The sequence below is a fragment of the Lytechinus variegatus genome, chromosome 13 (assembly GCF_018143015.1).
Source record: "Lytechinus variegatus isolate NC3 chromosome 13, Lvar_3.0, whole genome shotgun sequence".
Classification (NCBI taxonomy): domain Eukaryota; kingdom Metazoa; phylum Echinodermata; class Echinoidea; order Temnopleuroida; family Toxopneustidae; genus Lytechinus; species Lytechinus variegatus.
In genome coordinates this window covers 29571028-29586013 of record NC_054752.1, presented here as the reverse complement: position 1 = coordinate 29586013, position 14986 = coordinate 29571028, and the positions used below count along the sequence as shown (strand labels likewise).

At 37.4% G+C, this 14986-nt stretch overlaps 2 protein-coding genes across 6 annotated transcripts in view; one reads left to right on the top strand and one right to left on the bottom strand.

The window, feature by feature from the left end:
- Window positions 1–97: 97 nt before the first annotated feature.
- On the bottom strand, window positions 98–2764 carry LOC121426255 (pyridoxal phosphate phosphatase PHOSPHO2-like). Of its 3 annotated transcripts, none has more exons than XM_041622488.1 (3): window positions 2660–2764; window positions 1443–1446; window positions 98–1006 (listed from the first exon to the last, which is right to left on the bottom strand). In XM_041622488.1, the coding sequence occupies exon 3, from the start codon at window positions 1003–1005 to the stop codon at window positions 235–237; it is 771 nt and encodes a 256-aa protein (XP_041478422.1). In that variant the 5' UTR covers window position 1006; window positions 1443–1446; window positions 2660–2764; the 3' UTR covers window positions 98–234. The 3 variants fall into 3 exon arrangements, with proteins under 3 accessions (XP_041478422.1, XP_041478423.1, XP_041478421.1); XM_041622489.1 differs by lacking the exon at window positions 1443–1446 and adding an exon at window positions 2373–2551 and having other exon boundaries at window positions 98–1017; window positions 2664–2756; XM_041622487.1 differs by lacking the exon at window positions 1443–1446 and having other exon boundaries at window positions 98–1017; window positions 2664–2764.
- A 1321-nt stretch (window positions 2765–4085) lies between these two features.
- The window catches only part of LOC121426523 (pituitary tumor-transforming gene 1 protein-interacting protein-like), a 37951-nt gene continuing 27050 nt past the window's right edge, over window positions 4086–14986 (top strand). For all 3 annotated transcript variants that reach the window (XM_041622864.1, XM_041622865.1, XM_041622863.1), the window contains exons 1-3: window positions 4086–4258; window positions 12351–12406; window positions 13577–13682. In XM_041622864.1, coding sequence (XP_041478798.1) covers window positions 4159–4258; window positions 12351–12406; window positions 13577–13682 — 262 coding nt within the window. In that variant the 5' untranslated portion in view covers window positions 4086–4158. The remainder of the gene's footprint in view (window positions 4259–12350; window positions 12407–13576; window positions 13683–14986) is intronic.

The window sequence follows — 14986 nt, the reverse complement described above, 5'->3', positions numbered from 1 at the left end:
ATGAATTAATCATTACATAAGATCACTAAAAAGAAAAAAAAATCTGTACAAAACATTAAAATATACTTGTACACATTTTTTGGTAACCCAGGGTACAGAGCAAAAATAAAATAAATAATTCAACAAAATGGCGGATTATTATTTGGTACCCCAGGGTACCAAATACTGCATCAAATGTATACTCAACACATTTAGAGAACTACTCTAACACTAAATTACTACGACTCCTTGACATCAACTGTCAAAGAAACCCTTCACAACATTCAAGATCTCTGTGGCAGAGTCCCAAGGTTTTGCTGTAGCTATAATATCATCACCATCATCAGAACTCTGTCTTTCCTTCCTTTCTTGTAGGAGTTTGACAAGGGAATAACCTTTCCTTGGGAAGACATAGTCTTGTTCCTTCAAACAGAAACAAGGACAGAAATCGTTCTGTCCATCTCCAACCATACACACCCTGTCATACTCAATGTCCTTTGACCTCTGCTCTTCTAGGAAACCTCGTAATGATGTTTGTTTACAGAGGTTCTTTGGACATTTTCGCGGGCAGGTATGAGGATTTGAAAAGTGGATCTTAAGGCAACCATCCGCATTGAACTCTGCTTGGTTGGTATAGATCTTGTTGACTCCTTTCTGAAAACCCTGCGACCCGAGAATGACGTCTATGAAGTACGAGTTGGAATCAGATATGACGATGAAATCCAGCTGCGGACATGATGCTTGATATTCAAATAGTTCTTTCATTCCTGGCGTCAAAGGTATACCTGCGATCGAATCATGGAGCGCTGCCTCACCAATGCCTATCGAATGCATGTACTCAAAGATCTCACCCATGTAGATAGTCCAGCTGTTATGCTCTTTTTTGAATCGCTTCTTAATTTCTTTTGGGACCATGTGATCAGGTAGGAGTGCCATGATCCAAGTGTCCGAGTTACCATCAATGATGGTGTGATCGCAGTCCAAGGCCACCAGAACACGGGGTGTTCCTTCCTTTGATGAAGCCATTGTTGTTTTTACCTAATGCAATAATTAAAAAAGATGACAATGAACTATCACTTCATATATTTTGCAAGAAAACAAATAATTGTAAAGTGTAAATAATTTCTTCACTTGCCATTATGGTATCCTTGGGAGGCAGCTTGTTATGTATACATGTAAGAAATCAGAATCAAATAAATTTCATTATGCTCTTTAAATTCACTCTGACTCTAAAAATAAAAAAAATATTCCATATTTATGTTTTTTGTAGTACCAATAAATAGTTAAACTTGATGATACCAAAATATCTTATCAACATCAAAATGAATCAAAGTTAGCACCACATCAGTCATGGTAAAGGATATGACATTTTCTGAGCTCTTAAGAAAAAGAATAATTGAACCTATTTCAAGTTCTTTTTTTTCATCTAAAGTGCAAGTTGACACATGCTCCACATATTAGAGAGGTCAGATGCAGACTTCTGCCCCTTTTTCATGAAAAAAGAAGCTTGGAATCACAAATTATTTGTTCAATATCTTATTTTACTGAATCACCCATTTTTGAAGATGATAGACTGTCACTAGAGTAGAAAATGAAGAATAAAAAATTAATGAACCTTTTCCATCTAATCTGCATCTAGGCCTAGGCATAATGTAAAAAGTGTAAAAAAAATTGTAAGACTCTTAAACTTTAAAGAACAAGTCCACAGTCCATCCCAACACAAAGTTGATTTAAATGAAAAGAGAAAACTCCAACAAGCATAACACTGAGAATTTCATCAAAATCGAATGTAAAATAAAAAAAATATTACATTTCAAACTAATTTTACAAAACAGTTCTATAGATGCACATCCTGGTTGGTATGCAAACGAGGAGACTGATGATGCCATCCACTCACTATTTCCTTTGTATTTTTAAATATCCTTATTTTCTCCTCATTGTCAAGTGGACAATGTTCAATTACTTCCTCCCTCATAATGTGGAATTAGCATTGTTTAATACTACATGTATATGGTTCAGTCAAGTATGTCCTTATTGTCAAATGTGTAAAAAATGAAAGTGTACAATTCAAACAAGAAAAAACAAAATAGTGAGTGAAGGACATAACCGACTTTCTCATTTGCACGTCACTGAAATGTGCATATCACTGTTTTGTGAAAAATAATTGAAACTTCAAAATTAATATAACTTTCTTATTTTACATCCGATTTTGATGAAATTTCTGCAGTGTTTATTTTATGCTAGTTTGATTTTTCTCTTTTTATTCAATCAAATCAACATTTTTTTCAGATGGACTTGACCTTTAAATATGCTTTTAACGTTTTAGAAAAAAAATTGGGGGACGAATTAGCCCGCAAATTATCCCCAAGACCAAGAATTGACCATGGATTTACGATCTTAATTAGAATGGAGCTCCCGCCTTTGACGAATGGCGGAGCTGAGTATACGATGAGAAATCGGTGACAGTCGACGCTAAGGCCATTTCGTAGAGTGCATTTTGCCCGGATCTCCCGGTAGCTTCCGAGCTGAGCCTGGTCGGTCGCGTCGCGACGGTCGCTGGCTCGTTGCCGGTCTGTTAACGTTAAATTAAAAGCTAGACAGGTTACTAGTAGTCCAATCTAAATCAATCTTTTAAACATCAGCCAACTGAACGACGGACTCTATGATATCTCTGGATTACTTACAGCGAATTTGTTTCCAGGTCAATGTCAATGATGCGGCATTGGATTGAAGCTTTCTTCTCAGTCTCAGTTTTCATAGATTGCATTCGATGACGTCAGTTCCACAATCTGGGGAACCCCCATCATGTCTGATGGTATCATATTTGCCCATACAAACAACGCATGTATATAAATATATTTTGTCAATGATACTTTAAAAAATATTTTTTAATATTTTGAATTTTTAATATTCCACTCATAGATTTTTTTGTAATTTTTACCTATCAAAAGAAATAATTTTATATTGTATACTAATTGGCCACGGTTTTTGCGAGACGATCCCAGCGATTCCGATGTTTGAAATCCGATACTTTACGAAATTAAGTAGGATATCGATAGTACACTACCCCCCCTGTGATTTGTGACGTCATAAACTAGCAGCTGTGCCATGTTTTATGAATAATATAAAATGCATTAATTTATTTTTTTGTAATGGTTCGGGATGACCTTTTTTCGTTTATGAGCGGGTGTGAAATGAAGGTAAAATAAAAACCATTTTCAATTTTCTGAGAAACTGATTTTCCATTGATTTTTTTTATCATGCGATATGAGCGGATGCTCGCATGTGACATCACAAATCAGATAATTAAGATTCTGATAACTTTTTTATTTATTGAAGAATTTTCCTCGAACCTTCGCCAATATTTTTTTTCTGTTATTTTCCATTTTTTTAGGGTAAACTTCCCCTTCCATTGTTTGATATGAAGATGTTAATTTTTCGTTTTGGTTCTTCTGTTTATCATATAGATACCAGTGGTGAAATGAGCAAAAAATTTGAGAGGGCCAGATATGACGTACCAGGTAAAATTAATAAAAAGTTGAGAGCGAGCGAAGCGAGCAAACAAAGTTTAGACATTTCTATCACAAATTTTGTGATAGATTTTGATATATTATTCAAAAAATGATATCATATATTACCTTCTCTCTTTATATCTTTTTCTTTCTCTTTTGTTTTTCTTGTTGGTGAAAAATTTGGGAGGCAATTATAAGCACTCCATCTTTACGCAAGTGCTAGATCCATCTAGTGATTAGGAGAAAAATGATCTAAGCCAGGTAATTATCCTCTCCTTGCCCCCCCCCCCCCCCCTCCAGTAACGCACGATCGAGCCAACAATTTTGAGAGGGCCGTATGGGGCAAAATTTCCAAATAGCTGCGAAGAGAGAGGGGGGAGCAAAAATTTTCAAAAATCATCCCCCTTTTGATACAAGTAGTCAAATTTTCCTATCCATTTTCTCCTTTTTTCCCCCTTCTTACGCAAGTGCCGCCCACTGATCAGTGGTGCCGCCCCCTCCCCCACCCCGCTGCATTCAACCCGAACCTTTTCTTCCGATATTTTAGCCATCACTGAAAATATCGGTATCCACCCGGAAGTGGTTGTATATCGTGTCGTAATATTCAGAAATTGCAGTGCAGAGTAACAATACAATACATGTTTTCGTGAAGAAGAAACAACTCAAAATGGATAAAATTACGACATTATGTATATTTTCGATCACCGTTTGCTGTCTTTTGGTGATTGTCACAGGAACACCAACACCAACGCCAACTCCAGAAGAAGGTTCGTTTTTCTCAAGTCCTTAAATTTGTGTTTGAAAGTATGATTGTCATGATTGACTGCGTGACTGAGTTGTGACTGGAACTTGGAGTTGGATGACTTGTGTGGATGTGATGGGCTGCTGCGTCTGCGAGCTGCCTGAGAGCGCGGCAGGGATGCATCGCCATCGCTGCTTTGACTTTTTGAGTGACTGCTGCATTCTGAATTCTGGTGCTATATTGTGCAATGGGGTTCACTTCATTTTCATTCATTTCATGTGATGTTTTGGATGGTTTGGTGATCATCATCATGGTGAGAGCATAGCTCTAGACAGAGCTCTGGCAGCTGTCTGTTGCGAGGAGTTTTTTAACATTTTAAAAAAAAAATCTCCTCGTACACAGACGGCTCGCTATCCTATTGTGCAGCCAGGGACTTGCAATGCAAAATCCCCCCGTCGGGGCTTTTCAATTTTTGTCTTTAATGAATAAATATTTTGAAAATTAACGTGACCAAAATGCAAATTTATATTCTTCTTCTTCTTCTTCTTCCTGTAAAGTACAGACTGCCGTTGGCATATTATCGTACTTGTGCTTGTCAAGTGCCCAGATGAATAGTGCAAGTAAAAATCTCTACAAAACTATGTGCGGCTAAAAACAGAAGAGGTCTTAACGAAGCCTCCTTTGCTGCACCTCCTGCTTGAAAGACGCAAGGGAGGTGCTGTGAACTATCTTTGCTGGGAGTGAGTTCCATATTCTGATAGCATCAGGAAAGAATGTCTTTTGATATACTTGTGTTCTGGCATATGGAATTTGGAACTTATCAGGATTTCCACGTGTACATGGACCAGTTGATGGAATAAAGTGGTCATCCGGGATGTCAATAAGCTTGTTGATGATGCAGTAGACCATGCTAGCTCGCTGTTGTGCCCTTCTTTCCTGAAGAGTAGCCCACTGGAGTTGCTTTAGCATATCTGATACACTGCTGGTACGTCGAAAGTCTCCTAAAGCAAAGCGGGCGTAACGGCGTTGTACCATTTCCAGTTTTGAGATGTTCCTCTGGGTAAATGGGTCCCACACCACAGCAGCATACTCCAGTACTGGAAGGACAAGTGCTTTGTAGCACAACACTTTCGTCTTGAGAGGACAGTCTCTGATATTTCTCTGCAGAAAGCTGCTGACTGAGTTGGCAGACTTAGTTGTTTTGTCTACATGGTGATTCCACTTAAGGTTATCCTGGAAGTTTACACCAAGGTATTTTGCTTTATCAGTCTCCACCAGGGGTATTCCATGAATGCAATATGGTGTCGAACTCTTGATAACTACCCTCTTATTGGTAACATGCATAACTTGGCATTTTTGCGGGTGAAATTGCATGAGCCAGTCATCTTCCCATACTTGAAGAGCATCCAGGTCCCTCTGAAGCTGTTTAGTGTCCTCTTCTGTCTTGACCTTTCTGTACAAGATGCAGTCGTCAGCAAAGAGGCGCACCGTAGACTGTGATGATACATATTCGGGGAGGTCATTAATGAAGAGGAGGAAGAGCAGAGGTCCGACCACGCTACCTTGCGGCACTCCTGAGAGAACGGGGGCTTCATGAGAAGTAACTCCTTCAATAAGAACCCTCTGGGAGCGGTTGCTGAGTAGATGTTCAATCCATGAGTGAATATTGCCTCTGACTCCATAATAGTTGACTTTGTACATCAATCTACCATGGGGAACCTTGTCAAAGGCTTTTGACAAGTCCAGTAGAATCACATCAAGCTGATCGCCATCATCAATACCCTGGGAAAGGTCCTGAACAGCATGTAAGAGCTGAGATGTACAGGAGCGCTTCTTGCGAAAGCCATGCTGGGCGTCACATAAAATGTTATGGCTATCCAGGTGGTCAAGAATGCTACTGCACACAATGTGTTCCAGGGTCTTGCACACAATAGAGGTCAGCGAGATTGGCCTGTAGTTTTCTGCTCTGTTTCTCTCTCCCTTCTTGAAGACAGGAACTACATTAGCTCTTTTCCAGTCATCCGGAATAATGCCTTGGTCAACAGATGCTTGAAAGAGAATAGTGAGGATAGGCGTGAGTTAATTCTGTCGCAAGTTCCTTCAAAAGTCTCGCTTGCAAGCCGTCGGGACCTGTTGCTTTGTGTATCTGCAGTGTTGATAGCAGCTTGTACACTCCATCAGGACTAATGTTGATTTGTTCCATGTCTGGATACGGGCTTTGTCCCTTGTCTTTGATGGTGGTCATGTTTTCATCCTTGTTGAAGACAGAAGTAAACTGATCATTCAAGATGTGAGCCTTCCTCGTGCTGTCTGTAATAGTCCTTCCACTTTGAGCTTTCAGAGGTGCTACTCCAGTGTTATCATTCCTCTTGCTGTTAATAAAGCTCCAAAAGCGCTTGGGATTGTGATTAATATAATCACTGTATGCTTTTTTACATACCACCTGTGAAGACTTTTTAAGTTTTTGATATTTATGGAAATCTCTCTGCTGCCCGGTACACCGTGCCCGTTTGAAGGCACGTTTCTTCCTTCTGGAAAGCCCTCTTGACATGTCATTACCGTAAGTACCGTAGGGCGTAATGGTATTAACTTTGGACTAAAAAAAAAAAAATTCCTCTCATATTTACATTTACATGCATATTTGAGGTACGAAGAAACAAAATCTAAGTTTTTAAGATTTCAAAGTATCCAAAGAGATTACCGGTATGCGGAAATCTGCTGTTCTTGATCAATTCATCTACAAATGTTAGAAAGAAAGAACGGTCCCGACAATATTGGCAACTTACACACTCACTCACCTCACAGTCACAGTGTACCGTACACACACACAGCACTGCCATTACATTGCAAACTACGATATAGTACATGTACCAGTCATGCCAGTACATCTTATCAAATTATGATCTGTGTCTTTCCCAGCGTAGGAGGAAGAAACATTCACATTTCTTGCATCACAACCTCACAATCACTTCTCAGAAATTTGATGTCTTAGCATGAATTTTGGATACGGGATTACAGGAAGGTTCGAGAAACAAAGAAATTGACATTTTTTCCTGTTTTTTACGGCTTCGTGCCGTCTCTCTCGTGCGTGGTTTACATGGTATCTTATGAAAAGCAAACAGGAAGGAAAAAAACAAGCTGGCGCGAAACGGGACTTTGAATAGCGCCAGCTTAAGTCGCACTATAAGTCTATAACCAGCCCGCCGTAACCCCTCCCGTACATGTTCGATGTCTGCCGGTTCACAACACATCGGGTGGCCGGGCGTAGCCGCAAGGCAATGTCGTTTAGAGGGGTATGAGCCGCGGGTAATGGAAAGCGATTATTACAATAATAAATGTTGTCCATAACAAACGCACCCACCTTCATGACACTAATTTTGACTTTATTCTCGATTCAAAGTAGTGAAGTTCCCTGGCTAATTTAAAAGAGACGCCAAGCATACTCGGTAATATTTTGTCACCGCTGAGCGAGAGTTGAGTGAGCTTAGAGATTGCGTTGTAATGTCAAGTTAAAAATATGAAGATTTGGGGGAAAAAATGACACCTAAACATTTTTCAGCTCCTGATGACAAAGTGATGTGATGAAGGGGCATGATATACTCATTTGTTTGATCACATTTGTTATGACAGCACAATTTAGGATACAGTAAATTTTATGACATTTGGCAAGTGTTAACTTTTCTTTGTATTTCTTGGGTGTACATGTATGTAAACTTCTGGCCTCAACTGTACATGTACATGGCTCAATTGGAAATGAAATTGGATTGGGAGATACAGTACAGTACCAAAATGTACATGTATTTCTTGGGAGACTCCCATGTTGGAGATTGTCTCCAATACAGTATTTGAGTGAGACCTTTGTCAATAATTACACTATCCATATTTTTTGTGTTTTTTACATTGCTGATATGCTACAAATTGAAATTATTAATTTGGTAGCAAGTAAAAATTTTGAAAGCAGATTCCCATAAAAACACCTCTTTTCACTCACTATTACTTTTATTAAAAAAAATTATGTGCTTTTACATGTACCATATTTTGAACACCATTTCCTTTGTTTTGTTATCCACACAATCTCACATTATAAAATGGGCTCTTTACCTCTAGTGAATGTTTTAGTTTCAGGTTATAGGTCAGTTCAGAAAGTGTCAAAGTGGATCACTACTATGAAAAGTGTTCATTGCTGATAAGACCCGGAAGGGGAGGGGGGCCTTTACTTTCATTGAATTTAGTACCATTGCACACACCTCACTTTGGACCCTAAACACATAGTGTTGGGGCCAAAAGTACATCCTTTATGAAGTGTCTTTTTATACCCTCGCAAATTGGACCTTAAACACATAGTTTTCCCAGTGAAATATATACCTTTTTTCATGATTTTAATGTTTTTGACACCCTTAATACGTTACCTACACAATAGGCTCCATCTTTCAAAAAGAGATCCTTTTTACATGATTTTGGGCCACGCATACATGTAGTTAGTATCCACTCGTCGGGCATAAGATTATAGAATATTAGGTATATCAAACTCAATAAACTGAGTGTGAGATTTTAATCTGCCTCCTTTTCTGTTTGTACTCTGAGATGAACAATAACACCCAGGGGGTGGGGGGGGGGGTTGTGGCCAGTCAAGTGTACTGCTCTACACACGCTTGGCCAAATTATTTCCAAACACCCCCTAAACCAGTTTTTCCCCTGTGTGCAAAATAACCCCTAAACAGGTGTTTCGAGGGCTTTATTTACAAATATTGGCCCCTAAACAAGTTGTCGCCAGAATATGACCCTGGGGATAAAGCTTGGGGGGGGAAACATACTATGTACACGTTTGGCTAGTCTTAAAAAAAAACCTTTGGAAAAAAAACATACCTTAAACCTACATTTGACCCTATGATTCACCATTGACCAGTCTTTCAAATATACCCTTTAAAAAAAAAAGGCGTTTTTGATACCCTTAACGAGTGCACATACGGCCCGTGTCCAAAACTAAAAAAAGCACCTTTAAACACGTTTTTTTATTTTGTCATATGCATGTGTACAGCAGTATATTCGACTGCCCCGCCCCCCCCCCCCCCCCTGACCCCAGGCAATAACACCGACTCATTTTCCATGATAGTCTGAGAATATGGGCTCAAAAATAAAGTTGGTCAAGTCCATGTATATGGGTCTAACCATACAGTACACACATCAGTCATCAGATTTTTGACAAGATGATTTATGAAAGATTGTATTTGTTCCACCAGAAAATATTTTAACTTTATATTTGACAGTTCGTTGAACTGTCTCAATTTAATTTGCTTCATAACAGAAACTAGTTTTTCTTTTAGTCATCCTCAGGCACTAGTCGGTGGTAATTTCTTCTTGTACTTATTCTTGATGTCTTTTGCCTGGAAATAAAATAAAATAAATAAATAATCTGCATTCTAAAAGTAAAACATCTTGTCAACCTCTCATACTTGAATCTATACACATGTAAAGCAAATTATAGAAAGTTGCTTGAGAAGCAACAGTATCACTGACACAGATCTAGGTTTAAGTACGAGTACATACATGTACACATGTAGTGATGTACATACGTACACGTACAATGTACATTTTCACATTGGTAATGACCCTGTATCAAATTTTTTGACAGGCTATATCGGGGCGTACATATACATGTAGACTATGCTTTATTGAACATGTTTGTTGCTAGACTCACTTGACAGACACCGGAAATGTGTGAAGTTCGGGATACATGCAAATTGCATTCATCCTGTGGGGATTGATGCACATGAGCATACAGTAATGTAATATAGCTCTTCACGATTATGTCAAATGGTAACTTTTGATGCCATAAAAATGTTATCACAATTAATGGCAGTGTTTACGATTTTCAGGGTAATTTTTCCAATGTACTTTGATGGAAGTTTAAAAAAGCAGACTTATCTTTTACAACTATGAGCTTGGTAGATGTGTCTTCTGGTTAATAAAGATTTTGATCTCTCAAGGCATACATACATGTACATCAATTGTTATGTACAGAGCTCTGTGAACATTCATGTACACACATGCTGTGCTTGGATGCCACTTTTCAGACTAATTTTTTTTGGGCAATAGAAAACATCTTTTCCACTTTGCAGATGGGTCATTCTTTATCATTTTTAGACTTTTTCAAATTCTACATGTGAGAAGCATGGCTGGCATCTAGTACTGGCATCCCTGGCTGAGTTACCGTTTTTCCTTGATATACATGAACAATGTAGCTTTTTTCAAAAAGAGACAAAATGCATTTTTAATTATATTTGGAAAACTAATTATAAAGCTGTCATGAATTACTTTTCTCATGTCATTTCAAAATTTGATGGAACTTTTTATTTTTTTAATTTAATGCTTCTTTCTTTTCCCCTACCGGTATTTCATTCAAATTTATGATACATGTACATGTTGGCCTACAGGCAACATGTATATGATGTGAATTTACATGTACACTGTTCATGTACTAGTACATGTACCAAAAATGTTCTACATACAATGCGTATAGACCTACATGTATAATAAAGTAAAATTCAGGGCCTACATGTAATAATGGAGATGTCTCAATTTGCTCATCATTGATGGCAGCCTACTGAGTCATGGCTTGATGACTCATACAGGTTCTGACGGACTACACGTACAGTCCTCCCCCCCCCCCCCTTCTAATCTCTCAATTGTTCTTTCATGGTCCTTTTATTTTTCAGTGAAACTGTCTGCTCCACTTAATGCTCAATAAAGTCAATCAAACACAGTAGGCTGCAATAATAGCATTAGACCAACTTCTTTTTTTTTGTATGTACAAAAAAAAGAAGTTGGTCTAATGCTATTATTGCAGCCTACTGTCCAGTGAGTTTTATTTGCTTTATATCATTTGGCAAGATGTTGATTTTTTTTGACAAAATTGTCCTACAATGTACTTTTAATATATCATAAAGACAATACATACAAGCCAATTTTAATACTGTACATCATCTTCCAATGATCATTCCACATGCTAAACTCATGCACATGTACTGTGTAATTCAGTTGAAATGTTTACGTTTGATTTTACCGCTGATATGACTCAAAGCCTCAACTGGAGGCTACCCATTGTACTCTGCAAAATACAGTTGACAAGGCATTGCAATAAACAGTAAACAATACTGTGCACAATGGTAACAATGCCCATGTACATTGATTTTCCCTCTTATCAGCATTGTAACCTACATTACAGTGTATTTTCCAGGGCCCATTGGTGTCTCATTCCCTTGTTAATAATTCAAAGGGCACTATATGGTGTGTGTTTTTATTACAGTTCCTGGTAGGGTTAAGGGGTGGGTATTAGGATTGTTTGCACATGAAATAAACAAATGTTCTTCCAAGTTTAACACACATGTGTACATGTACATGTATGTGTGAGCATAATGTTTAGTACAGTGTCGTCTACAATATGTACAGGTACGCACATCTTCATGTAATTCTGTGCATGATGTACATACATGTAAAATCAGAATCAGAATGTATATGCTCAGTTTAATAACGTACATGTACATGTACTCATGTAGCATACATGTATGTTGGTGGGTTATCAATAGAATGAAGAACACTAACTTCGTTTTAGTACACGTACATCATGATGAGAATGCATTCTTTGAAATAAATGGTCCAGTGAGAGTGTATACTTTTTTGTGTGTATTTTTGTTTTTATTGAAGGAATCAAACTCATTTACATATATATACATGTACTAGAAAAAAACATAATCGTATTACCATTTCTCAGAAAAAAAAACAAAAAAGAAAAAGGACAACTCAAGACGACACAACACACCACAATATATACAAAACTGGATTATTGTCTCCCTTTTGCAAATACATGTAGACTTGTCAAGTAGCGTGGCCTGTACAAAGTTAGAATCAGTCTGTATGATAAATTTCCTGAATATGAGCTCATAGTAGATGTGTTATGATTTGTGATAATTTGTGTTGGTGATAAGAAATTGATTTTACTTGTGCATGTGCATACATGTAATTTCAGAATAGCTGTTCATACATGTAGCTTTTAGCATCAAAACAGACAACATCCATCTCATTTTCTTTCTTCTTTTTTTTCTTCTTTATTCCTGCAGAATGCCAAAGTCGAAATGCATCATGTGAACTCTGTTTAAAAGCTCCAAAAGCAAAAGTAAGTTTTTACACTTTGTATGTACATCTATTTCCACTTTTTTGTACTAGGAGGCACCCCCCCCCCCCATCAGTATGAAATACACATGTACATGTAAAACATAATGTAGCACTTGTTTTGTGCCATCATAAATTCTTGGAGTAAGTGTAGTTCCTAGTAGGAACTGATGGGGGGGGGGGGACCTGTATGCTATTGTCTCAGTTGATAACAGAAGCAGGACACATACATGTATATAGTACAGGTATTGTCAAAATATCAATATACATGTAATCAAGGTGTGATATTTTTGAAATTATGTCATTCATCATGACTTTTATTTTGAAACTGACATGTGCCTCAGATGCCTGATTCATATATTTTAAAGGACAAGTCCACCCCAACAAAAAGTTGATTTGAATAAATAGAGAAAAGTCCAACAAGCATACATTTGTAACACTGAATTATTTTAATCAAAATCAGTTGTAAAATAAGAAAGTTATGACATTTTAAAGTTTTGTTTAATTTCACAAAAGAGTTGTGTATGTATGCACATCCTGTATGATATGCAAATTAGGAAACTGATGACCTCATCCACTCTTTATTTCTTTTGTATTTTATTATGTATGAAATTTTCTAATTTTCTCATTAAAAAGTGAAACAACAATTAATTCCTCCCTGAGCATGTTGAATTGGCATTGTTTAATAGTATATGGTTCAGTCAAGTTGGTCCTTATTGTCAAATCTGTAGAAAACAAAATGTTGTATAATTCAAACAATAAAAAAAATAGTAAGTGACATCATCAACTGGTTCATTTTCATGTCACTGAGTTGCGCGTATCATCTTTTTTTTTTGAAAAATAAGCGAAACTTAAATGTCATAACTTTCTGATTTTACATCCAATTTTGATGAAATTTTCAACATTATGCTTGTTTGATTTTGCTCTACACTACTTATTCAAATCAACGTTTTTCTGGGGTGGACTTGGCTTTTAAAGAACTTTTGTATTAACTTGGCCATCCTCCTGCTGAACCCTGTTACCATGGTAGTTGCTATGATGGCAAAGCAACCATGTAATTTCAACTCTTGAAATCTGCCCCTGATTTACATCAGATGTAGCTTTGGATCGTGAATAATGTATACCCTGTTTACCTAGGTTTGATTCAATTTATTCTGTATTTCTTTCATTACAGTGTTATTACTGTCTGACAACCAAGGAGTGTCGTCTTTACCCGGCCTCCAGTATCCTGCCAAACAAAGAATGTGATTTGAGTCAAGCAAGATGGGGCACCTGCTTGAGTGAGTATTACATGTATTAATGGACCCCCCCCCCCCCTTATGCTCTTTCTGAATAATTTATATTTCCTACATACATGTATTCTTTTTTTCTTTCAAATTTCAGGTATGATTTTTTGCTGATTATGCTGAACAAAGCAATATTTACATGGGTGACCATATTATCTTGCATAATTTCAGGACAAAGAGCCCTTTAGTCAGATTGTATTTTTCTTACTGCCTTTTCCCCTCTGCCCCACCTCCCCCCCCCCCCCTTGCCTTACCCCCATCCTCACATAATGCATTTCCCATATCTTGAAATCTTTGGGAATAATAAATGAGACTGATCAGTCTGTCGGTATACTTGTAGTAATGAGTGATTCATAATAATGGATGACTAATCCTTGTTTTCATCCAGAATTTATCTCTAGGGGATATGAAAAGGGAAGAATGAAGATCGTGCGCGAGTTAGGATTTGTAAAAATGCATTCTTAATCCCTCCAATGATTATACATTTCATTTTATTTTTTACACCAAAGAAATACATGACTGTGACCTCTCCCCCTTGATATTACAAGAAGTTGTTTTTCATTGTCAATTCAGGAAGTTGTCTCTGACACTTCTGCAGGAAGTACCTTGACTGAAACTTACCCCCTCCCTTCCACCACCCCCCCCCCCCGAGAAAAAAAATAAGAGCAGGATTACTGAACATTACTAATACTGGGCGTCATTGAATCCCTCCTCTTAATCTACATGTACCCGTAATAGCTCTGAAAAGAAATAAGTGACAAGACTGGCATGCTCTGTATGATAGCAAAATTATTATCTTGCATGACATTTCTCTAAAACTCAAAGTAGGACAAGTTTTCATACTTGTCCTGCTTCATGATTGTTTGATCCTCAAAAGAACAGGAGCATAGGCCGTAAGCGTACAGTATGTATGTAGATCTATGAAAATATGAACAACTCAAATTTGTTTTTTTTTACTTGTTCCCTTTCCCAGCTAAAGGGTAGAAATTTGATTCTCGAGAGTATCTAATGATTGAAATGTATCTTCTTGAGAATGTTGCATTTCATTAATCTATTCTGTCATTGCCGTCCTCATTCTCAAAGTCATTCCATTCTGATCAAACACATTGGGAACCTTGCTGAGATATTCCTATTTTGTATGTTGTATTCCTAATCTTCATGTAAGGATTTTGTTAATATTTTGTTAAATATGTTTGTTGTTTTTGTACTTGAATCAAGACATAATCTTTCAAGGATTGGTGAGCCCGAAAGCTGCATCATCAGTCTGCTCTTCAAGCTGCAGTATATCACTGCTTTAT

What these genes read in the sequence shown, in the direction of transcription:
- LOC121426255 (XM_041622488.1), bottom strand. Translation starts at nt 1,005, where the DNA reads ATGGCTTCATCAAAGGAAGGAACACCCCGTGTTCTGGTGGCCTTGGAC.